This window comes from Quercus suber, unplaced genomic scaffold (assembly GCF_002906115.3).
Source record: "Quercus suber isolate HL8 unplaced genomic scaffold, Cork oak 2.0 scaffold_160, whole genome shotgun sequence".
Classification (NCBI taxonomy): Eukaryota; Viridiplantae; Streptophyta; class Magnoliopsida; order Fagales; family Fagaceae; genus Quercus; species Quercus suber.
Genome location: NW_027069621.1, coordinates 816436 through 843337, shown reverse-complemented (window position 1 = coordinate 843337; position 26902 = coordinate 816436). Strand labels below are relative to the sequence as shown.

Here is a 26902-nt window from a genome sequence, read left to right as displayed (position 1 = left end):
TTCTAGAAATACATTTATGATGCATATAAGAATTCTGTAATATTGCTCCATATGATAAACATTTTTTTTTTTTAATATAGGGCTCTGATCAATAATAAAATTTTTATATGATGATTTGGATTCTCAAATCTCAATGTCTAAATCTCACGTTTCAATCTCTTGTGTGTTGAATTTTCTTGGTCAAAATAAGAGGTGGCTTACAAAATCTTCTCATCTATTGTTCAACGAGTTTCTTAGCCGGCCAATCTCTATATATATTTCCACCCTAGCTAGGCGATTCAAGTAAAAACTCAGCCTCTCTTACTAGGCCCAATCCAATTTACCAAATATGGGGATTTTAAGGGCAACAATGCTTCCATTGCTCTCACTATTTCTCCTACTTTCTCTCTCTAGGCAAGTATCAGCTTCTGAGTCCTTTATTTACTGCCTTTTAAACCATTCTCAGCCATCCCATCCAATCTCTGCAGCAATATATACTCCCAACAATGGCTCCTTCTCATCTGTCTTGCAAGCTTACATCCGAAACCTTCGATTCAACACAACCACAACTCGTAAACCTTTTCTCATTGTCACTGCTTTGCATGAGTCTCATATTCAAGCAGCCATCGTTTGTGCTCAAACGCATAACCTCCAAATGAAAATCCGAAGTGGAGGCCATGACTATGAGGGGTGTCTTATGTGGCAGAAGTCCCCTTCTTTGTCCTTGACATGTTCAATCTCCGATCCATTCACATTGATGTGGAAAATGAGACTGCTTGGGTTCAAGCAGGAGCAACCCTTGGTGAAGTTTACTATAGAATCTATGAGAAAAGCAACACCCATGGTTTCCCAGCTGGGGTTTGTCCCACGGTTGGTGTTGGAGGCCACTTTAGTGGAGGAGGCTATGGTAACATGATGAGGAAGTACGGCCTCTCAGTCGATAACATTATTGATGCACAATTAGTTGATGTCAAAGGAAGACTTCTGAATAGAAAATCTATGGGAGAAGATTTGTTTTGGGCTATTAGGGGTGGTGGAGGAGCTAGCTTTGGAGTGGTTGTGTCATATAAAATCAAACTTGTTCGTGTTCCAGAAATAGTAACTGTTTTCAAAGTAGCAAAAACCTTGGAACAAAATGCCACAGACATTGTGTCTAAGTGGCAACATGTTGCAGATAAGCTTGATGAAAACCTTTTCATCAGGCTTATCTTGGACGTGGTAAATGGCACAAATAAAGAGAATACTGGAAGAGCTACATTTTTTGCTCTTTTCCTTGGTGACTCTGGGCAACTTCTCTCTGTCATGAACAAGAGCTTTCCTGAATTGGGTTTAAAAAAATCAGATTGCAATGAAACCAGCTGGGTTCAATCTGTGCTTTTCTGGACAAACTTCGCTCTTGGCACGCCAAATGATGTTTTGCTTAGTCGAGTACCTCAAACACTGCCTTACTTGAAGAGGAAATCAGACTATGTGAAGGAGCCAATTTCAAAGGCTGGGTTGGAGTTGATTTGGAAGAAATTGATTGAGCTGAAGTACGTGGCACTGACATTCAATCCTTACGGTGGAAGAATGAGTGAGATTCCAGCTGAGGCAGTTCCTTTCCCTCATCGAGCAGGGAACCTGGCAAAGATTCAGTATGCAGCCAATTGGAATGAGGGTGGGGAAGAGGTTACAGATTACTATATAAATTTGACAAGAAAGCTTTTATAAAAAAAATTTTAAAAATTTTTTTAAATAAATATTTTTAGAACATCCGTTAATTTTTTCATTTTAAAAACTATTATTAAAGTTATCATAATAATAAATGAGGCACTTGAAGTTCTAAGTTAACTATCCAAACATGTACAGTATGTTGTATGCAAATTTTATGATAATAAAATAAAAAATTTTCATAGAATATTATAATGATTTTAAAAATATCAAAATTTATTTTATCATAAAATATATGCATTTAATCCATTGGAATATGTTAATGAGCTAATACTTTGACATAAAAGGAACCTACAGGTGTGTGTATCAATTATTTATATATTTATTTTTTTTAAAATTTTATATAAAAGAAACTTTTTTTCATTTGGAATACTTATAATTCAAATAATAATAATAATAATAATAATAATAATAGATTTAAAATATGCACTCTTTCTTATTTTTAGTGACGGTGGAAACAGTGAAAACAGAAACCATTGAAAGGAAAAAGCAAATTTAATAACAAATATAATTAAGAATAGAAACAATAATTGCATATATAATTAGTCAAAATAATTAGATATTTGTAAATTCATTAGTATTAAAAAATTAGATATTCCTCAACTCCTCTCATTGATATGAAATATATATACGAAATTAGGATAATGCATTTATTTTCATGTATTACTTATATATAATTGGTGTATTAGTTATTTATGCAAAATAAACTTTTAATTTTATTTTTCTAAGATTTGTAATAGAAATAACTAATTTGAATTATGAAAACTTTGCCCAAATTTCGTCATTTTTGAACCAATTAAAACAAAGTTCAACAAAAGGAAAAATTTAAATTTAACAATACACAATCAATAATGTAAATACTTAATTGATGCACCTAAGTTCATTTTCAATTAAACATTTGTCAATCCACTCAAGCAAAAATTTCATATTCTTAATTTTAATAATATTCAATTCGTCTTTTTTTAATGACATTTTATATAACTAAAATTAATTCCTTGATTATTACAACACATAATAAATAATTATTATAATGCATTTCACATGGCATGGGACATGGATAGTAGTTAATAAATATATATTCATGCATGCCATCAGCTAGTAATTAAAAATATATATGTTCATTCACAAGACAAGTTAGACTATTCTAAAACTTATAATTGTCTAAGGCTTAGAAAGCAAGATAATATAGAAAAATAATAATTAAAAAAAATACATTTTTGTACAACAACTTTTACAACAACTTCTAAATGATCAATTGTGAGTGGTGAAAAAATAGTTATAAATTTATATGAAAGTGATTGTCTATCATTTACGATCGACTATTTCATCAAGCTATGACAAAAATTGTTCAAAAAATTGTGATAGTAAATGAACAATTTTTCCAAAACATGGAATCTTTAAAGTTTAGTGTGTTACAAATAACTCTCAAAGTATTATTTTATTTATATAGATTAAACCAATCTATACTTTTGCTTGCTGTCAATAACTATACTTTTTATAGTGACGTCTATTTTAATAGTGAAGTTTATTTTAATGGGTTGAAACTCTCACAAAATATAACAGTGAAGTCTATTTTAATATGTTAAACCAAATAAAAAACATAAGATTTTAAAAAATTACCTAAACAATCTAGAAAAAATAATATGACCAATAAACGGTAAGTAACTGGCACTTAATCAATGCCGATATGAAATATACCTTAACCACTGCTTTATGACATTCATTTAAAATAGACTTCACTATTATATTGTGTGAGAGTATAGATACTCTCTTACACTTATAAATATCATAATACAATTATTATGAAACATATGCAACTAAGGCAAACGGTTGGAAATAATCAATAGACTTCAAAAGGAACAAATTAGACGTTTTTAAAAAGCTTAGATTTCGTTTGGTACACCCATTCAAACACATATTTTCAGTTTTTAAATAATATTATAAATATTTTCATACATTTTTTTACTTACATATATTTTCATACATATTTTTAAATACATATTTTTATTTTTTAAATGCATGTACCAAACACTCTCTTAATATTTATAATTAGTCAAAACCTTAAAAGGTGGTTTTTGTAATTTAAAATGCATGCAAAGTCGCATCACAAAAATATGAACTTACTTACCCAAAAGTGAAAAAGAATACTAGATTCTCTATTATTTATTTAAGTTGTGATTTGACTGAATAATAAATCTCGATTCAAGCACTGAAGGTGGAATTTGGCTAAATGGGTATTTAATCAACCATTGGAGCTGTCGTCTGCGAAAAACTAGGCAGGGAGAAAGGCCACCTACGGCAGGCTGAGGTAATGGCTCCTCATTTATAAATTGGCGGTTCGGACTGGAAAGAAACTAGGGTTTAACTCTTATTTTATAGGCTATTGTAAATGAATACCGTAAATCAGTGGTTAAGGTATATTAAAATAATATTTTTACACATATATGTTAAAAAAATGCGTATAAGCATAGTTGCTTATATTGTACGGTACATGTGTATAAAAAATTTCGTATTAGAAGAGTATATTATAAATGCTCATAAATTGTATGATACATAGGTACATATTATATAAATCGTATTGTACACTACATAGACATGTGAATTTAAAATTACTTTTTTTAAGTGAGTTTTAGTTAGTGAATAAGAGATTTATGGTTCAATCCCTACCTACACCGAAATTTATTTTCTTTCTCTCTCTCCTACAAAATTTGGATTATATTGTTGACACTTCAATTTCATATTAATTCTATAATTATATATATTTTTTAAATGATTTTTTTTTTGTTATTTTCATAAGTCTAAGAAGCTAGAATGCTAAGAAGAAATATAAAGATATTTTTAAAAAATAATAAAAATAACAAAATGAGATAGTAAATGCGGATAATGATGAAGAAAATGTCAATAAAGAAATAAATTTGCAAGATAAGTGAACATGATGATAACATTGACTTAAATGGAGTTGATTACTGATGTATATAATGAAAATAAAATATTATTGTATCTCATATGTCACATGTATTATCACTTTTCAATTTGATCAAAATTTTATTTTATTTTATTTATTTTATAATTTGACAATTACAATGTGGGAGGGGGAATTTGAACCCTAGATGTCTTGAATGTATATTGGAAAAACATGTGCTAATTTGATTTATTTAGCTAGTTTTGATAAATTTTATTATACAAGTGCTAATTAAATTATTCATTACTTGACTGTATTTCAAATTTATAATGGATATACATTTTTATAAATTTTATTACATAAGCATATGATATAATACACAATAGATAAAAATAAAAAATTGATTCACAATACGATTCAGGTTTTGACAACTATGCACATAAGTATAATAAATTTGAATGTGCAAGCCAATAAATCATTAATAACAACTGTATTTGTTTAATTAAAACATGTGTGTTACAGCTCATAATTAAGGATTTATTAATTTATTGCCTTACACATACAAATTTGTTAATAAATTATATTTAATAAAGCATATTAAACACTTTATTAAATTCAGTAATATTTTTATACATTTTTAATAAAAAATTAAAGTCAGACTACACACAAATGTCAAAAAAAAAACATATAACTACAATAAATTTGAGTGTACAAACTAATAAATCAAGAACAATTGTATTTTTTTTCTTTGAAAAATGTGCATTACAACTCATAATTAAGCATTTATTTATTTTTAACCTACCCTTAGGACATTTGTTAATTATAAAATACTTCAAAAGTACAATAAATATATACTCACTCGGATAATTAAATTTCTGGTTGTACCCACCACTATTTATATAAGAAAGGTAAACTTCATTGTTATAATCCTAACGTCCCACATGGACTAAATGTAAATTTAACCATTTGCAAGCCAGTTTTCAAGGGTGAGTTCTACCCATTAGTTTGTAATATTTGGTATTAGAGCTAACCACCACTCTGAGTAATCGAACATATCTTATTGAATATGGATCAAAGGAGTTGTGGCTTTGCGGTTGAATGCCAGAAGGGGCGACCTAGGGGTGAGATTAAAATAATTAATAGGTGAGTGGAGCCACCAAAAGAGAAAGGGCTACCATTAGATCAGTGCCGCTAGAGTGAGCCGTTGTGGACGTCGGCTGCGGAGTGTGATAGTATGTTATGATTTTAGTGTCCCTCATGGATTAAATATAAGTTTAGCCATATGTTTATAAGGACTTGGGCACCATTTCCTTGCAAGCTAGTTTTCAAGAGTGAGTTCTACCAATGAGTTTGTAATGTTCATACTTTTCACATTATTTTGATTATTTTCAGTGGAAAAAATAAGGGGGAATAAGTTGAGTTTTGCCAGCTTGACCTTATCATATCTTATCTTTCAAAAGTCAATTGTAGAATTAAAAAATCACATTCAAATCATTATATAAATACTCCTTTAAAAACAACTAATGAATGAATACATATTAGTTTTCATAACCAATTCAGATTACATTTGTATTAATATTTTGTTCAGGTCAACACGTCGTTTTTGAGGCACATGCCCTGTTATTAAGATATGGAAGCAGATTTTCCTTTTGTCTAATTATAGAATTCGAGAAATACTATGTCTACAATATTTTTATAATAAATTTTAAATAACAGGTTATTATTAATTGTTATTAGTAAAAAAAGTGGATTAAAATTAAAATTAATAACAACTTATCACTTATAATTTGTTGCAAAATGATTGTGTACAAAGTACTTGGAATAGAATTCTCCTCTGCAGCATTACATCAGACTTCAGACCTAACTTGAGCAGCTCCTGTCCGGAAAGAAGATTTTGTGTACAAATGATTGTTTATCCATTTCTCCTTGATCTAGTTGCTAAGTCATTCTTCTAAAAAAAATTGCTAAGTCACGGTTATCAATATATATATATATATATATAATGTTGCTCAATTATGGGCTTGAAGCCTTGTAGTGGTAATGCCATCTCCTCCACGGCTACACCTCCCTTCTCCCCTTCTGTCTATTTATTCATCAACATCAACAGCCTTTTCAGCTTAAAATTTGTCGACATTCAATTATCTTACATTTAAAAAAAAAATGTTATTGATTCAGCACCCAAAAAAAAAAAAAAAATTCCAAAAAAAAAAAATGCATAGATTTATAAATATCGAGACTTGATGGAAGTGAAATTTCTTTCTCTTCTTATTTTAATTATTTATGTAACGTCTAGTGCATATTAAATATTGAAGGTCATTCTGATTTGGTTTGAGTAGAAAAACTACTTTACTATCGATTAATATCAATATACTGTTTTCAAATTACCATTATTTTTAAACAAATAAGAGAACAAATAGCAAAATGCTCAAAAATAAAAATAAAAATATATATAAATTCTTAAGTTTATAAAATCTAAAGTAAAATTTTTTTCATCACCATATAAGAATGGAAATATATATACATATATCCTAGATGTTGTGGAACATATCAAGTTATCAACGTTTTTAAGTACACCTATTGCATATAAACTAATAGTAAAGTTAAATTACTTAGAAACATAACTAAAAATAAATAATGCATTAAGAATAAAACATAACATATTAAGTAAATATTTCATAAGAATGACACCTCAATGTACTCAATGTTAGTAGTAAATCTAGTTATTGAAATATTTATACTTGAGAATTGCTTCTCAAGTTGGCTAGTAATTTCATCTACAATAAAAATTTTAATATAACTTTAGTAATTAAATGAAAACAAATCAATAAAGAATTAAAATTTATAACTATAATGTAAGGACTAGCTTTGTGGCTCAGACCAAGATGAGTGGACTTAGGCTCAAAAGGCCCAAAATAATGAATTTGTATAGAGTTCATCAAAGAACTAGGCCTTAGTAAATTGGACAACGGCTAATATGGAATTGGATGGCAATCATGCACAAATTAATAAGAAATATTGACATGAACGAACTTCTTGTCCGAGGAGGCAAGTGTTCCTATATATATGTAGATATGGGCTCCTGAGCCTTTCCCCCAACATATAACTATTCTATAAATCTAATAAATATTACCTTCAAATTCATGTAACTAACTTCAAGGGAAAATCAAAGCTCCCACATTCTTAAGCAAAAGAAAATATCAAAATTGAGTAAATAAGGTTTTACCTCCAGCGTTAAAAGTTGTTTTAGAAGCAACTACAATTATAAAAATGATCAAAAGATCGCATGCCATTAAAGATGAGTTCAAAAAACTTATTTTAATTCTCTTTCCACCAAGAGAAATCATTCAAATATGTATATTACCTTCAAATAAAAATAAAAAGAAAAAGACATTTTTATATTAAGAAAAAAAAAATTCCCTTTTGTAAAAACAAGTTGGGTTGTTGGCTGACCCGGCTCGACATTTCAATGGGTTGGTATAAGTTGACCCATTTTCTCTAATAGTCCAAAAATCTCGAGTTTAGGTAAATTTTGCCATATATACTTGGCTCCTAGTACTTGGTTATTTATAATTAGAATAAGTAGACATTTTGTTTTCTTAACATTTTTTTTTCATTTATATGGAGGAATAATTTGGTTGTTATGCCAAACCATCCAAATTGAAGACCGTGTTAGGGTCATATTATGTCCACGTTGTCATGTTGCATCGATTGTAGCTCTATCAATCAAGATTTTGTGAACCTCAACTCTAGTTGACCATTCATGATGTAATTATCATGTTTTCACTTTTGCAGACCATGATGACTTGTAAGTCTTGAAATTCATGCACTAGTGTTAGGACATATGTGATTTGATGTTAGGAACATATGTCAACATTTTACGTAATTGGTTAATATTTTGACAAAACGTACTTTACTTGTAATTAGGTAGATCTAGGATGTGTTTAATACTTCAAGAAACAAGGTTTTAAGTTCAAGTGTTAAAACTATGCAAGTTTGTCCAAGAATTAAGTGAGTAAGTGCAGGATTTTAAAACTCAACAGCTAGTATCTATTGAGGTTTAAAAGCTGTTGAAGCACGTGACTTGACAGCTAGCTTGATAGATGGCTATTTATTGAGATTTATGAAATTCTATTTTTCAGAGCTGATTTCAATCCAATTTGTAGGTATATGTTTGAACTTTCTTTTCTCACAACCCTAAACATATATAAGGATTATTTTGCCATAAAAGGATACACAAGTTGCATAAGAGCACAATTCCACAAGTGTGAAGAAGAGTGTGACCGGAAACTTAGTTTGCCCTAGTTCTTGAAGAAGTTGCTGTGTTTTGTACACCGTAGGGTTTTGTGACTAAGCAACTTCATGATATTCATTGTGTGATGATTAAAAAAACTTTGCAACCAACATCCTTCTTAAGTTGGTGATCAAGTTTGAAAGTTCAATATGGGTATGAAACACCCTTGAACGTTTAGACTCCAAATTATAAAATTACCAATTCAAGCTTTATATCAAACAATTAATGTGCAGAACATGATAACAAGCTTATAACAGAATTGATAAACAATCTAAGTCAAATATAAACACATCCACAGCAGTAAATATAAGGCAAAGATAAAGAAAAGGAAAATGCAAACACATGGACAACACACGATGTGTTATCAAAGAGGAAACCGAAGTCCTCGGCGTAAAACCTCTCCGCCACCCTCCAAGCAGTGATAAAATCCACTAAAAAATATAGTTGGGATACATGAACAGCAGAAGACCCTCCAAGCCTAATCTACCTAAGTACCTAAGCCCTCCAAGCTTCTTGCTCCAACGAGGTTACGCCGAACCTATTTCTTCTTTAACTTGCCAGATTCCACTACTTGACCATAGCATCAACCAATGTATATTGGTTCCTTTCCAAACTGCTTTCTAAAGCACCAAATGGACCTTCTCACAGACGTGGGTGTGGTGAGATAAGGGTTTGGTAAATGACCTCTCAAAGGTATGACAATAGAGAGGAAGAGAGTAGAGGAATTTGTAGAGTCTCTTTGGATGAAGATTGGGGATGAGGCAATCTTGTTTTTCTCTAGGGTTTTCTCTCACAAAATTCTCTATGGAAGCTCTCTCAATATGATGGGTATAAGGGTGTATATATAGTAAGGTGAGAAGGGAATGCAAAATGTTAGTTTTTGCCAAACAAGGCAAGTTGGCGACTTGGTCTCGCAGCTTGTCCAAGTCGCGAGTTCAAGTCACGATGTAACGGCCTGGCCAGACTGGAACTTTTGTCCGTAGCGTGACAGCTGGCGCGACCCTTCAGCTTCCTAGTGTGCCTCTCACGTGCCAGCCTTTGGCGGCTTGCCAGTCGCGATCCACCCGCGAGCCCTACCGCGAGCCTCTGTTTTTCTTGCACACTCTTGAGTTTTTCTTCACATCTTCTCACATACTACCCTTACAATTTTCCCACCTAAATACAGGGTTGCTAAGTGCTAAATTACAAGCAAATTGGTCAGGAATAAAGCCAATTAAATGGTTGATTAAATTCAACCTTACAATCTCCCCCTTTGGCTATTCTGTGACAAAACCCTACAACAGACTCTAGACTTAAACGTGAGTTGGGAACAGTTGGAAAACTCACTCACACCTAACTCTAGATTCTGTAAAGCTCTTGAACATATGAATAAGTAACTCCTGAAACACAATAACATAGCAATATCATTGTATGCAGAAAACTTAATATGCATATGGAGCAAAATAAGCATGATCAAGCAAAAATGAACATAGGCATAAAAGCAATAATTCATGACAAGATCAACACCAGTAGTCACTTAAGCAAAAGTGATTACTATGTTCATTCACACAAGGAATGAACATGGACATGCAAAAATGATAAACTCAATTAAAGAGAATCATTTGCAAGTTCAACACTCAACCAATGCATACAAACATATATGCATCTAGGAACAATCCTACACGGGCACAAGAGTGTTGTACTTAAGATAATGCAAGGCATTAACAAGTACCAAAACACAAAGCACAAAGGCTGCATATGCAAAGTTTTGCAAATACATGGCACAAACCATACAAGCCTACAAACAGTGCATAAGAACAAGAAACAACCCTCAAAGCTTACAAAAGCAACAATGGGTACAAACCTACAATCAAACAGTGCTTAAGGCTGAATAACATCATACTATATAAGTGCTGAAATAAACAACTACCACCATAGTATTTTGAGTTATCAAGGTTTTATATACAGAAAAAAAAAAAAAAAAACTTTTAAAAAATGATGAAGAAATTTCCTCCTCAAAACCAGCACTCCCCTTCAAGAGCTGCCCCAAAGATTCTCCCCCTTTTTGACCGGAATGGCCAAAGGGTCACTGTTTCAGCTTTGTGAAAATGCCATCAACTTGAGCTGCTAACACATCAATCTGGTCTTGCATGGCAACCAATCTCTCCAACTGCTCTTTCTGGCCATCTCTGAGGGACTTTTCCATTTTCGTAAGACGTTTGTGAAGGTTATCAAAGAGCATTTGCAACTTGTCAGGCTGAGGGGCAGACTGTGGTTGTGTAGTGCCCAGTTGCTCAGAAGTAGAGGAAGTAGGAGAAAATAGATGTGTACTCTTTGGAGCTTTGGATGAATGATTCTTGCTGGCCTGTAGAGTGAACGTAGAGATTGGCCGAGGACGAGCAATCACGTTCCCAATTGAGGGAGGAGTAACACCTTCACGTAGAACAAAGTTCATAATAAGACTACATAATGGAAGGCACCCTCGTGCTACTGTTCTTGTTGCTGTCTTTCTTATGATGTGATAAATATGGGCACAGATGTCAATGGTGGTGCTAGTGATGAGATCACATAAAAATTGAGCCATTCCAAGATTTATATACACCGTGTTGGTCAACGGATAGAGGTTTGAAAACATAATTAGCTTCAATGTAGTCAACTCAGGTGAAAACTTGGTAGTACTAATTAATGTGCCTGTGCTAGAAATGTCATGGTCAGGACCAAGAATTTGGAGAATGTCCTGAATCACTGGAGTACGATCATCATACGGAGTAAGGTCAGCATCCGCAGGTCGTGTGATTTTGAGAAGTTCAGCTATGGTGTCTGGATTAATGATGAACTCCTTTCCTCTTACCAGACAATGTAGTTCACTCTCAAGATCAACTGTGTTGGCGAGACATTCCTTCACTAGTTCAATCATCGGATCAACAAAATTTCCGAATAGAGCTGCCCAATCTTTTGTCTCGAAGATCCAAGGGACAAAAGTTGTGTCCAAAGTGTCAAACCTGACCTCCCGTTCCACTATAGGAGTTCCCCGGTCAAAAATGTTGAAGTAGGCATCTTGGTGCTGAGGAGATCTGAATAACTCAATATTGAGTTCAGTGGATGGTTGTGAGGAAGACCGTGTTCTTTTTGCAACAGGTACTATTTCTTCTTCTGACATCACCTCTTTTCCTTTCGAGGATTGTCGAGACATCTGTAAGATAGCAAACACACAGAAAAGTACCAAATGCAATACCACAGGGAAACAACAACAACTTGATTGGATTCAGTTAAGAATGTGAGAAAATTTCACTTTAATCACAAACACTCCACACATAAGCACAAAAACTATAAAGACCACAGAACCATAGACAAATAACCCACGGCCACATACAGAGAGTACCACATAGATCTCAAACCCATATGTTTAAAGAGAATGAGAAACTCTATCAAATGAACAATGCTCAGACTAGAGACAAACATGGTAGAGTACAAACAAGATACAAAATAAACTCAGCAACAAAAGAAAATAACCTCAAACAGACAAAATCACCATTTTAGGCAAACCCATATATGAACACAATATATCACATAGCACAAGTGCAAAGTTCAACACAAGAAGGTAATGGATAACATAGTAAGAATGAAATGAGGGAAAGAAAACCCATACCTTATTCTTCGAGATTTATGCAGAAATGATGCAGAGATACAAGATTTTTCAGTGAGAAATGAACTGTTTGAGAGAGAGAGTGAAGAAGATAATGAACAGTCACTGAAAATTGAGGGAAAACTGAAAAGCAATTTAAAAATTGTCTTCAAAAACGCAAAACACGCATTTTTCGCGACTTAACCAAGTCGCCAGTAAGTCGCCAGGGCAAGCCGCGAAACACTGTGAAGGTAAGATTCTAGAAAAATCTTCTAAGTGTTTTTCGCGACTGGAAGGTTTAGCCGCGAAGGAGTCGCGATCTGAGCCGCGGAAATCTCTGAGTAACCCTCGCGATTGGACATTCCACCCGCGAACAAGCTGCCAAAATGAGCCGCGAAAAGAGCAAAACTCAAATTTTTCAAAATTTTTCAAAGTCTTTTTCATGACTAGAATACTGACTCGCCAGTAAGTCGCGAAAAATCTCTGATTGAGCTCGCGACTGGGGCTTGCGACTGTGTCAACCCGCGACTTAGTCGCCAAAACTAGGCAACACAATTTTGAAAACAATTTTGCATTTTTGTAAAAAAAATACTTTCCAAAAACAAAACAAAACACTCAAAAATCTTTTTGTATTTAACCAACAAAGATTGAGCATGTGAAAGCACATTTAATCAAGTACAATCACACAAATGAATATGGCATTCATTGAACATAAACTTGTGTGTTGTGTGTGGATATCAAAGATGAGATAGTCCTTAGTCCAATGTGAAGCTTCAATGATCAATTCAATTAAGGCATACACAATTAGCACTAGATAATGTGACCTGTCTCAATTATAGAAGCATGCATATATGACCTCCCACAAGAGCTTGATAGCAACTCTTTGAAACTTTTCATTTGGCTCCATATTCAACATATCATTTGCCATTTTTGAGCAAAGAAACTCTCATTGAGAGATAGATGCCTAAAATTTTTGATATTTCAATTGATGAGTTAGCCTTTGGCTTTTTGAGCATCTTTCATACATTTTATTTTGGTCGCTTTCCCTTTTTCCTAGTCAAATACTAATATGTGCGACAGGCTTTTGCAGCTCTATATCTCTTTTCATTTGGAGATTTACATTTAGAGAGCTCTTTTAAAGCATAAAAATAAAGAGTGGGAAGATATATAGACATGAGTCTATGCATGTCTCAAGATCAACAAAACCATTCACTAATCATTCATGACAAGGTTGAAGATCTATTTACAACAATCACATAGATTTCAGAATTTCTTCCACAATGATATGAATGCATGAGAGACAAGCTAAGCTCGTAAAATGCATAAAGCCATTAGTACAAAGGTACAAGGCTAAACATGCTTTGAGACAAAACTCAACAAAGTGATCAAACTTTTTGGATTTTAAACTTTTTTATGTGTTTTTGGATTTTTGACACGAAAGCAGTAGAAGAATGATCAAAAACAAGAAAAATGAGAAAGCATTTTGAACACAAACAAACCACAAAATAAACAGATACTTAAAAACACAACGCAAATAACCAATTATATCCACAAAGCATAGGAAGAATTGATGCATGGACATGTTATAATGCTTATGCATAAGTACCCTTTGTCACCCACACGTCACGTGTGTTTGGGGTGATATCCTTGATGGATCGGGTACGAGAGTTAGGACTTTCAAACCTCTTATTGAAGCTCTCCAAGCAAGTGGCGAAGGCGCCAATCATTATCATCACGTCCGTCATTCCGGAATCACGGTTTTGGTTCCTTGATTGCTCACCACCCCAAGACCTCAAATCGTTTCTTCTTCCTCGGGACCGAGGTACACTCGCATTGTTGTCTGCTTTTATTTTTTGACAGTTTGGTCTAGTGTCCTTGCAATCCACAATAGTGACAAATATAGTTTATTCTAGGGCCTTGCTGCTGTCTTGGGAGAGATCTTCCTGTAGCTCCAAATCTGACTTCAGATTGATTTCGGGATTTGTAAAACATCCGTTGATTAGCCACATTCTTTTTCTTTTCATCCTCAACTATCTCTGGAGTAGACTTATCAACAGCTGTCTCTTTGTTTTTCACAAACTTTATTTCCTTGGTGACTTTGGCTGATGAGCTGCTCCTTCCGGTATATCCCAACCCAGACTTGTCTGAGGCATGTTTTTGAGATGAAATAACTTCATCTAGCTTCCTGGAGGAGACCCTATCTACCTTGGCATGAGCTTGTACTACCTCTTGCTCGAGAAACCTCACCTTCATGTAAGCTTCTGATAGCTCACCATTAAGTGCTTCAATCTCACACTTTGCCTCCTTATATCTAACCAGCAGGCTTTTGAAATCTTCCTCAGCTTTCTTCATTTTCTTCACGGCTGCCTTTGTCACCTTTGTATACTCTCCTGATTTCTCAAGAAGTATTGCGTAATTCTTTTGAAGGTTGGATGTGTCTTCTTCTTCTTCTCCTTCTGATTCTTTAACAATCCCAATGGACTCCTCATCAGAACATTCACCCAGCTCATTCACAGGAGTACTCAAATCATCTGAAGATCCCACATGTGCAATGGTCATGAATGCTGAGTAATTTCCTTCTTTGTCACAGCTTTCTTCAGAGTCAGATTTTGATGAGTCTGAGTCACTTAAAGTAGTGGCATAAACCTTTCCTTTTGACTTCAAATAATTTGGACATTCCTTTTTGAAGTGTCCATGTCCATTGCACTCGAAGCACACAATGTCCGAAGGAGATTGAGACTCCTTTCCTTCTTTCCTCGTAGACTCTTTCTTATCACCTCTTGAAGATGAAAATTTTCCTCTATTAAATGGTTTCCCACTTCCTTTCATCTTCAGAAATTTTCGGATGTTCTTTACAAGATATGCCACTTCCTTGTCCACTCCATCTCCTTCGGAGGGATCATCCATTCTTTCGGTGATGGTTTTGAGAGCAAATGATTTACTCATCTTGTGTGAAGGCAGTCCCAGTTCATATGTTTGGAGAGACCCAATCAGCTTTTGAATTTTGATCTCATCTAAGTCTTTACTCTCTCCTCTATGGTTGTGACTTTTGCTCTAAAACTTTCAGGCAAGGACCTCAAAATTTTTCTCACCACCTTGGTATCTTCAATCTTCTCACCAAGATTGAGTTTAGCAATGACAATTTCGTTGAGCTTCCCATAGAATGAATCAAACGATTCATCTTCACCCATCTTGAGCTCTTCAAATTTGGTGGTAAGTATTTGAAGCTTTGTGTCCTTCACCTTCATAAGTTGTCTCCAAAATTTCCCAAGTTTCCTTGGCCACTGTCATGTGAGATATCCTGTGGAATTCATCAGGAGAGATAGCACAGAAAATAGCATTTAAAACTTTACTATTTGCATTGGCTGCTGCAAGAGCTGCCTTATCCCAGTTGGCCTTAGGAGCCTCTGGTTTAGTCCAACCTATCTCAACCGCATCCCAAACGGTATTTTCTATAGAGCATAAAAATGCTCTCATTCGGACTTTCCAAAAAGTATAGTTATTACCATCAAAAAATGGTAGAGCAGTGAGAGATTGAGACCTATCTATCTCAACAAGGGGTCAAGGATCACACTTAGGTATTAAAACCACAACAAGTGTACCCGCTCTGATACCAATTGAAATTATAATATGGGTATGAAACACCCTTGAACGTTTAGACCCCCAGATACAAAAATACCAATTCAAGCATTATATCAAACAATTAATGTGCGGAATATGATAACAAGCTTATAACAGAATTGATAAAACAATCGAAGTCAAATATAGACACATCTACAACAATAAATATAAGACAAAGATAAAAGAAAGAGAGATGCAAACACACATACAACATACGATGTGTTATCGAAGAGGAAACCGAAGTCCTCGGCGTAAAACTTCTCTACCGCTCTCCAAGCGGTGATAAAATCCACTAAAGAATATAGTTGGGATACATGAATAGTAGAAGACCCTCCAAGCCTAATCTACCCAAGTACCTAAGCCCTCCAAGCTTCTTGCTCCAACGAGGTTACACCGAACCTATTTCTTCTTTAGCTTGCCGAATTCCGCTACTTGACCATAGCATCAACCAATGTATATTGGTTCCTTTCCAAACTGCTTCCCTAAACACCAAATGGACATTCTCACAGACGTGGGTGTGGCGAGATAAGGGTTTGGTAAATGACCTCTCAAGGGTATGACAATGGAGAGGAAGAGAGTAGAGGAATTTGTAGAGTCTCTTTGGATGAAGATTGGGGATGAGGCAATTTTGTTTTTTTATATGGTTTTCTCTCACAAAATTCTCTCTGGAAGCTCTCTCAATATGATGGGTATAAATGTGTATATATAGTAGGGTGAGAAGGGAATGCAAAACGTTAGTTTTTGCCAAACAGGGCAAGTTGGTGAGTTGGTCTTGCGGCTTGTCCAAGTGGCGAGTTCAAGTCGCGACGTAACGGCCTGGCCAGACTGGAACTTTTGTCCTGTAGCGTGACAGCTGGCGCAACCCTTCAGCTTCTTAGTGTGCCTCTCACGTGCCAGCCTTTGGCGACTTGCTAGTCACGATCCACCCGCGAGCCCTAGTCGCAAGCCTCTGTTTTTCTTGCACACTCTTGAGCTTTCCTTCACATCTTCTCACATACTACCCTTACAATTTTCCCACCTAAATACAGGGTTGCTAAGTGCTAAATTACAAGCAAATTGGTCACGGAATAAAGCCAATTAAATGGTTGATTAAATTCAACCTTACAGACAGAAAGGGGGATATGTACCAGTTTGTACTGACTAGTGGCAACGAAGAAGTTGTGAGACCACCAACTGATTCCCATGTAGATGTGTCAAACATTCTAGGTTGTGATAAGGTTAAGGGTGATCTAGTGAGCATCCTATTGGGCAGGGGTAGTGAAGAAGAAAAAAGTCCCCTTGTCATCTTTTTAGTGGGCATGGGTGGTGTTAGAAAAACTACTCTTGCCCAACTAGCATATAATGATAGTGAGTTGAATTTGGCCCATTTTGAGAAAAAAAGGAGGGTTTGTGTTTCTGATCCTTTCAATAAGTTTATGGTTGCCAAAGCAATCGTTCAAGCTTTTGAAGGTGATGACTCCAACATTAATCAATGGCCAAGTCTAATGGATAAAATGTGTGAATTGATTCAGGGAAGGAAGCTTTTTCTTGTCTTAGATGATGTATGGACTGAAGACTCCACGTTGTGGGAGCCATTCAGACTTGCACTCCAAAATGCTGCCCAAGGAAGTAGAATTCTAGTCACTACACGCAAAAATAGAGTTGCAGACATTATGGGAAGTGCAGCAAGGATCAATTTGGGGCAACTGTCTGATGATGACTGCTGGATGATTTTTAGTACAATAGCCTTTTCTGACAGGGATTCTAAGCAATGTTAGGAATTAGAAGACACAGGTGGGAAAATATCAGACAAGTGCAAAGGCTTGCCCCTTGCTGCAAGAACTCTAGGGAGTGTCATGCACTTCAAGAGTTGGAAGGAACAATGGGAGATGGTTTTTTATAGTAGATTGTGGGAATTACAAGACGTTGAAAGAGGTCTTTTTGGGCCGTTGTTAATGAGTTATTATGATTTGCCCTCACCACCGAGACGATGTTTCTCATATTGTGCTGTCTTTCCAAAAGATTATTTTTTTTCTAAAGAGGATTTGATATCTATGTGGATGGCACAAGGTTATATTAAGTCGAATGCAAACAAGGAGAGAATCGTGGCAAGAGATTACTTTGAAATTTTACTCGGTCGCTCTCTCCTCCAAGTTTTGGGGGATTATGGATATGCTGACAATTTTATGAGGTTCAAAATGCATGATATAGTGCACGACTTGGCACAGTTCATGGCAAAAAATGAATGCATCACAATCATTGGTTACGAAGAGTCGGGATCAATTATTCAAAATGCTCGGCATTTGTATTTAGAAATTCCAAATAATGCTCAAATTCTTGAGTCCATCTATAGCGCAAAAACTCTACGCACCCTCATCTTTGTAGGTTATAATGATCATAAATTGTCTGGGTTGTTCCAGCATTTTAGACGTTTACGAACATTAACTTTGAGTAGTCGATATGGTGAGTTAAAGGAAATTCCAGATGCAATAGAAAATCTGATACATTTAAGGTATCTCAAAATACGTAATTACCATGGAGACGGATTACCTGAAAACATTTGTAATCTATGCAATCTACAAATTTTGAAGATTAAAGTTGGTAGTGAAGATAGGTTCATGAAATTACCGCAGGGGATGAGTAAAATGATTAACTTAAAACATCTTATTTTGAAAGAAGAAGGTTATTGGACCCATCTGTTTGAGTTTCCAAGAGGGATTGGGAGATTGAGTTCTCTTACAAAATTAAGTCGTTTCTATGTAGGTGGCAAGGATGATAACCAAAGATGTGAACTCGGAGAATTAAAAAATTTAAACCACCTTCAAGGAACTCTTAAAATATATGGACTGGGGAACGTGGTAGATGCATGTGAGGCCAAGAATGCAGAGCCCAAGAAGAAGATAGGACTCCGTGATTTGGATCTAAATTTTTTTGGAGATAACTTAGAGAATCATGGTGGAAGAATGGTGACTGATGTATCAGTTATGAATGCCTTAGAGCCACCTCCAGGCTTGGAGAATTTAGCAATTCATTGGTACTGCGGCACCACAATGTTCCCTAATAATTGGATAATGTCCCTAGCCAAATTGAGAAGGCTTACTCTGAGAGGTGGCCTAAATTTAGAGCATTTACCTCCTTTGGAATGCTTCAGTTCCTTGAATATTTAGGGATAGGTTATGATTTTCCATTAAAAAAGGTGGGTGTTGAATTTTTGGGAATAGAATTTGAAAACAAGAAAGACGGCATGATAAAAATATTCCCAAATTTGAAAACTCTCTGGTTTATGTGTTTGCCCAAGTGGGAAGAATGGATTGGGGTTGAAGGGCAAGAAGAGGAAGATTGTATTATTATAATGCCCCGTCTTCAAAAGTTGGTAATTCACCAATGCCCAAAGTTGAAGTCGCTGCTGGACTTCCTTTTTAAAACTTCATTACGGGAGTTTCAGGTGAATAGCAGCTCAATTCTCCGCAAACGTTACCAAAGAGGGATAGGAGTGGACTGGCCCAAGATTTCCTACATCCCAAACATCAGGATTAATTATATTGAAGTGCAGAGAGACGGTCAAGAAGTTATTCGACAATGTCACTTTTTCTGTTGCTTCTCAGTTCCTCCTTTTATTGTGCCAAAAAAAAAAAAAATCAATTAATATTCTTATTTTCTGCCAAAATTTCCCACTGGGAAATAATTACTAACACCTAGGTTGATGTATTTACCAAATTCTCAATAACTTGATTAGGTTATTTCATTTACGGTTTAATGTTTATGTGGATCTTGCTCATTTTCTTCATTTCAGTGATGATGAAGAAGAGTTTGACCATGAATAGAATGTCTGATGACGAAGAAGAGGGCCAATGATCTTTGTGGTTCACAAATTTCAGCTACAAGTAGAGATTTATGTGTGTGTCTGTATCGCTAAAGTTCATTCCTGGATTGATTAAGTGTTGCAGAAGTTTGATCCAGTCGCAGGTAATTTCTTCCATATTAGAATAAATTATTAATTAATTATCCTGCTAATCTCTCTAAAACAAGTTAATCACAAAATTTTGCAATATCCATCAATGTAACATTGTTATATTATATATATTTGTGATATATATAATATATGTAGTTAGTTGTTTCTTATCTTCTCTTTTAAAGGTATATCTACATATCAATATATATATATATATAAAAGCAGAGATCTCATGCAAGAGTGCATGAGGTTCTGCCATGTGGCGCTTTATATGAGTTCTTTGCAATCCTCTTTATTATGAAACAACGTTTTCCAACCTCAAAATTAAAACAATGCGGCTTTTATGTTTAGCACTTATTGCTTCATCAAAAATCAATTCACTTCTTTTCTCAAAAAAAAAAAAAAAAAAAAAAAAATTGCTTCTTCGTTCAAATTTAAATGCACACTATGGATAAGCACCTGGCAAAGTGAGACCAAGCTTTGCACCATTACACCTTTAAAATAATTTTTTACTTTCCAAGTAATTTCCGTTGAGATCAAACCCATCTTAAATTTTTTAAATTTCATTCATTCTCTTTCTTAACTCTTCAGTTCTTTCTTTGTCTCTTAACTCTTCACTTCTAAAAAAAAAAACTCTTTCACTTCCCTTTTCAATTAAACGCACACTACTGTATCTGTTTAATTTGAAAATTATATATTGATGGATCAACGATTCCTCTATGAGTTCATGGACAAAAGCTCCTTTCTTAGTGATTGTAAATAAATAAATATTGCCAACTCTCTCTCTCTTTGTTTCTTTCTTTCAATTTTTTTTTTTCAAAATTTTATTTGGGATACTGAGTTTTCAATTTGCAATGTTTGAGGGAAGACAGACTCGGGGAGATTGAAGCTTCAACTTTACAAATTAAATTAGCTACCGGTAAGAAAGTTGTTATTATTTTTAGGTGAATAATTTTCTTTTACCTATTGAGGTGTTAAGTATTATCTGGTAGCAAAGTTTTAAAATAATCACCACAATCTACACATATTCTATGTCCTATTAAATGATAGAAACTCAATTGTTAAAAATAAAAACAAAGAAAGGAACAATAGAATCGCAAAGATACAAATTAAGAACTAAGTCGGCAGAAAAAATTATGTGGTGTCTCCATTATTTGAAGGTTAGCCTAGAATCTATATAAACTCAAAATGGTATAAAAAAATTGTTAAACATATTATACTAGTACACCTTTGTTAAAAAATTGTTAAATATGTTAAATCATGTCTATCTCAACCATCATTGAAATTACTTGCTTTATTTATTTATTTATTGGTCAAGTATCACGTATGGTAGTCCGCAAGAGCCTTGACAATATCAAAGTGTGTTTGTTGCTTTGCCTAGACATGAATCACTATGCAACCTTAGCACTGCTATAGTTAAAATATTATTGAAGATGCTTCATAAGATCAACGCCTTAGTTAGACATTTCGTATGACAAGGAATAGGTTCAAGGAGTTTGATATGCATAATGTATTCTTGCAATTAATTGGTTTACGATCAACTGATGGTAGGCAACAAAATATGGCTACATGCTCTGAAGTTTCTACTATAATTGTAGGTGATTTTAGTAATGAAAATATCCACCATTTATGCTATAATATATGTACAAAAATTTCAAAAACCATTTTACATAAAAGCTTACAACATTATCTGCGCAACGCGTGGGCAACCTTCTAGTTCTTCTTAATCTTCTGTTCGGAGATAGTTTTTTCCTACTGCCTTGTCCGTCCATAAAAACCTCATGCTAAAGATTTACTTTGTTCGCCTCATTTTAAACCAGACATCAAATTTCTGAAATGTGAGAAAGCATATTTTGTGCTTGAGCAAATATTTTGCTCTTGTTCAGTCTAGACATCCATGAAAGATCTTTCTTGTGCTTTGGGCCTCATTCAATCTGAACATCATATCATAGGGCTCTTTGTTGAAAGCTGTGCTATGACTTCAAAGATGCAACACAAAAGCTTAATCTGGCATGTTGGTTTTCTTTAGTAGTCAATCTGATTTGGTGACGCATGAAAAGCAATCTAGGATCTGTACATACTTCTTTATCTTTATTTTTCAACTCTTGACATGTGCTCTTTTCTTGTCTTAGAGTTTGAAGTGTTTCGTTACATGGAAGGGTGAATTACAGGGGGTTACCATCAGGCAAGAAGAAGAAACTACAATTACATTGGCTTTGTTAGTTCGATTATATACTCTTCTAATGTAAGGTTTATCTCAATATTTCTGCTCAATCATCTATGTGCTTTTCCTTATCATTTTCTCCATCCATAATAACCTCAAGCTAAATATTTAACTGTCTTTTGGCCTCATTTTAACCAAACATCAGATCCTAATACTTGGGAAGTACATTTTGTGATGAAGCATATTTTCACGCATGAATTCACATTTGAGAAAAGGCCACAGAAAAAAATTGCTTTATCATTTCATATTGTAGCAAGTGTATTGAGAATTGCACTAATCTAATTCAAACAATTTAGGCACTGATTTTTACTGCTAATGTCAATCTTATGCCAAATATAGAATTTAAGCCCAATTGTTTACATAATTAGGCAATGAACATAAGTATGCATGGATAAATGAAAAATCAATAACCCACAAAAACACCAAAGTGTTAATGGAGAGGAAAACTCGAGAACAAGGCGGAAAAACCTCTTTGGGGCATCACAGCACCAAATGATCCACCAATGTGAATAGTAGTAGTACATATTACTTACAAAACCCTCCAAGCTAAGTAGTAACTTACTAACTATGTACTTGAGCCTCCAACTCCTACTAGGAACCGATTCCTTGAATCCTTTCTTCTCACTAGCCTCAGTATATGCAATCAAGCCTCCAATTTCAATCTCCAATTCTCCTTGGCAATTTTGAGACTGTTCCAATGATTCCCAAGCTCCAATCAACACCAAAACTCTGAAGCTAGTAATGAAATTTGACAATTTGAGAGGGAGAAGGTAGAGAGATTGATTAGGGTTAAAGATCTAGGGGTTTTTTGTACTATCTAGCTCTACAGATAGGAATTAGGTGTGCAAAATTTGTAGAAAATGGGATCTTATATTGCGAGGATATGGACTAGAATACCAGAGAAAAAATAATAGAATTGTCTTAGGTTTTCATAGTTTTGCTCGTACTAGAGGGAGGTGAATAGAGGGGCGAACTCTCTATCCAATTGTTTTTCAAAATTTGATTTCACATCACATTTTGCTTGACGTTGCCAATTTTGGTAGGAGTGAAATTCTGCCACTTCTAGCTTCTATTTCAACACTTGTGGTACTTCACCTCACCATCCCAATACAAATAAACAACCCACATAATTACTTGAAAATGATATATTATATATATATAATATAATTTATTTATATATTTTTTTTAGAATCAAAAAATGATAAAATTTAAGATCAATAGTTACAAATAATTTTTTTATGGAATTGTCCAACCGCTAAAATTCCTAACATGCATAATGGCACATTTCCTGTGTAATCCATATTATATGGTGGAAGGTGACAGGTGACCTCTATAGTTGTACAATTTTCAACTTATGTAAATTCTATCCTTATGTTTTCGGGTTTGGAATTTGGTTTGCTAATTTTCATGGTTGCCTTATGTTTGGGGGAAGGGAGAGGGAGGGAATAGTGTACAGATTTCAGAGATTGAATACAAAACCATGTAGTTTTCTTGTCCTTGTGATTCAAGAGTTTCCTTCATGTAAGAGGGGGAAGAGTGGGGTTTTAGCACTAAGAGTGGAGGGGATGGGCATGGGCATGGGCTGAGAAGTCCTTTTTTTTTTTTTTTTTTTTTTTTTTTTTTTTTTTTTTTTCCTTTAGGAAGTTGCCCAATTTGGGATGACATGAAAAAATGGACACATCCAAATTAGTCACTAATGTGTGCAAAATCAAACAGAAGGAAGAAGGTAACTTTATATTCTTCTTTATCTTCTTCTGATGCTGTTTAACCCATAGTCAATAACTTTAATTTCCAACCTTCAAGGGCATAGGAATGTTTTGGTCTCTTTCATTTGGAACATAATGCAAAATTTTCTGTTCTCATTTGGCCTCATTCAATCTAACCGTTGTGCAAAAGGCTTAATGTACAAAATGTTTTGTTATAACTTCAAAGATGCTGCGAACAAGCTTAATCTGTAATTCTAGTGTTTTATTTTTTATTTTTTATTTTTATAAACTTTATAAATATAAATAACCTGTAATCTAGTTTTCTTTAGTAGTCCATCTGGGTTGGTCAAAAGCAAACTGGTTAATTTTTTATAACACCTTTACTCAGCCTTCCATCCATAACTTTGTATTCTTGAAACCTGTTTTCAATCTGGTAAGTGTAATTTTTACATGATTTTTATTATCCTTTTATTCATTAAAATTGTTAATTTTCCTTTATTTCTTTTGATTTGATTTGATTTTTATTTATATTTATCTATTCATTGCTTTGAAGGAATGAGAAGATTTCAGATTAATCCACATCTTAAACTTTCAAACTAAAAGAAATGGTGCAAGTTTATACCTGAAGAGCCCAATGCCCAGCCGAAGCTCTCAATCTGAAAGAAAACCCAGTAGCTGCGAAGACTTGTTGCTGATATTTTTTTGGGTCTTTACAGCAGCACATTCATTTAATATGTGGCCCAACAATAGCTGTGTGGACCATTAGCAAGATTAGGCCTGGCCCACAAAAGCACGAGACAAAAAGGGCACAATAAAAGGACTTTCATTAGGCTGGGGAAAGGAGAATGGTTGATATAAATAGAGAGATTAGAAACCTAAGGAAAGGTGTCGTTGCGCTAGGGAATTTCTGGATTGTTGCCGCTGCACTAGGGAATTTTTCTATGAAAAGCGGGCCGCATTGAAGAATATTATTTTTTGGGAGTCTTTCTGAGGAAGAGGATTTGAGGACAAAGGCGAGAGCTTCATGTTGATCAACCAATTCAGATGAAAAACATAAGTTTTATTTGTTTTCTTTTCAATTTTATTATGAACTAAATTTTATTTTCTAGAGCGTTGATGTAGTCTAGTAATGAACACACAATTTATATTCTGAGTTATTTTATTTTTAATATTTCCATGATTGAGTGTTTAATTTTTATTCTTAATGCTTACTATTTTTTTTTACGAATTATTGTTTGATCAATTGAATTACAATGAAACCGAGAGGTGATTTGTTATTTTAATTCTAGAATTAAACACCATTAGTTGAGCGAAAGTAGAGATGCTTTACCGCGACTAGTGTGATTTTTTAGAAAATTCAAAGTACATAATGAGTCTCCAATTAATTAAATTCACATAGAGATATGGAAGTATTAGTTGAAGATATTTTTGATATTATTCGAGAGAAGATATTGAATACTTAAGGAATTTTTAATTATCAACGGGAGATTATTAGAATTTAATAATTAGGAAGAATAAATTGTGTAGGATTTGTTAGGTGAAATCAATTGCTCTAGATCCATTCTTATCATATTTTTACGCTGTTAGATTTTTACGCTGTGTTAATCTTTTTTTTTTATTCGTAGATTTATTTTATTAAATAGTTTAATTTAATTCAGAGAGTAGAACGTTCCATTTATTTTTGATTTTTCAAATAGTAATTAATTTAGTGAATTTCGGTATTCAGTAACATAGTTAATCCCTGTGGGTTCGACATTCATTTTCTAAAAACACTTTACTACTTGTTACGATTCTGTGCGTTTGCAAATTATTTTACATGAACAAGTTTTTGGCGCCATTGCCGAGGATTAACTATTTGTTATTGATATTGATACTAGCTAGATATTTACTATTTTGGATTTTATTTCACTTATTCAAAAATTAAAAAATTAAAAAAAATTTAAATTAGTGCATCTGAGTTTGTTTTCTTTCTTTTCAGGAATTAGAAGTGCATGCCCCGATCTAAACTATTAGAGCATACACTCTTTGATCCTGAAATTAAAAGAACCTTACGTCTGCTCAAGAAAGAAAAGAAGAAAGAGGCCAACACATCTTTATCTAATATGGCCGATCAAGAACAAAAGGCGTTAAGAGACTATGCTATGCCCTCGGTCAATGGAGCTACATCAAACATAAGGAGGCTAGCCATACAAGCCAATAATTTTGAGATCAAGCCGGCCATCATTCAGATGATACAGTAGACTGTCCAGTTCGGGGGGCTGTCACAAGAGGATCCTAATGTCCATATTGCAAATTTCTTGGAAATTTGTGATACTTTTAAACATAACGGAGTGATAGATGATGCGATTCGACTAAGGCTTTTTCCCTTCTCACTTAGGGATAAAGCAAAAGTTTGGTTGAATTCTTTGCCACCTGGCATCATTACTACATGGGAGGAGTTGGCACAAAAATTCTTAGCAAAATATTTCCTTCCCGCAAAGACAGCAAAGCTAAGGAATGATATCACCACATTCATCCAATTTGAGGGTGAATCATTATATGAATCATGGGAGAGGTACAAAGATTTATTGCGAAGGTGTCCTCATCATGACCTTCCAGCATGGCTTCAAGTGCAAACATTCTACAATGGTCTAAGAGCTACAAACAGGTCTATGGTTGATGCAGCAGCTGGTGGAGCTTTAATGAGTAAAACTCATGAGGCAGCCTATGAACTTCTAGAAGAATTGGCATCCAATAACTATCAATGGCCTATAGAAAGAGCAATACCAAGAAAGGCAACTGGAGTTTTAGAACTTGATTCTATTACCTCATTGGCGGCACAAATGGCAACTTTGTCTCAACAACTAAGTAAAATGAATGTTAATGCTATTCAAACTAATGTTGTTCATGATCATTGTGCAGGAAATCATTCAAGTGCCGACTGCCAAGTGGGAA

General features: G+C 34.2%; 3 protein-coding genes and 1 non-coding gene across 4 annotated transcripts; 3 read left to right on the top strand and 1 right to left on the bottom strand.

Moving 5' to 3' along the window:
- Positions 1-251: 251 nt before the first annotated feature.
- Positions 252-1689, top strand: LOC112025391 (berberine bridge enzyme-like 8). Its single transcript, XM_024058062.2, is given in 2 exon segments — positions 252-668; positions 671-1689. Coding segments are annotated over 2 exon segments (1359 nt in total). The 5' UTR covers positions 252-328.
- Positions 1690-17228: 15539 nt separating this feature from the next.
- Positions 17229-17864, top strand: LOC112018515 (putative disease resistance protein RGA3). Its single transcript, XM_024051045.1, has one exon. The coding sequence runs from the start codon at positions 17229-17231 to the stop codon at positions 17862-17864; it is 636 nt and encodes a 211-aa protein (XP_023906813.1).
- A 282-nt stretch (positions 17865-18146) lies between these two features.
- LOC112018514 (putative disease resistance protein RGA3) lies at positions 18147-19253 on the top strand. Its single transcript, XM_024051044.1, has one exon. The coding sequence runs from the start codon at positions 18147-18149 to the stop codon at positions 19251-19253; it is 1107 nt and encodes a 368-aa protein (XP_023906812.1).
- A 7201-nt stretch (positions 19254-26454) lies between these two features.
- On the bottom strand, positions 26455-26561 carry LOC111983065 (small nucleolar RNA R71). Its single transcript, XR_002879834.1, has one exon. It is a non-coding gene; the product is annotated as a small nucleolar RNA R71 (small nucleolar RNA).
- Positions 26562-26902: the final 341 nt, after the last annotated feature.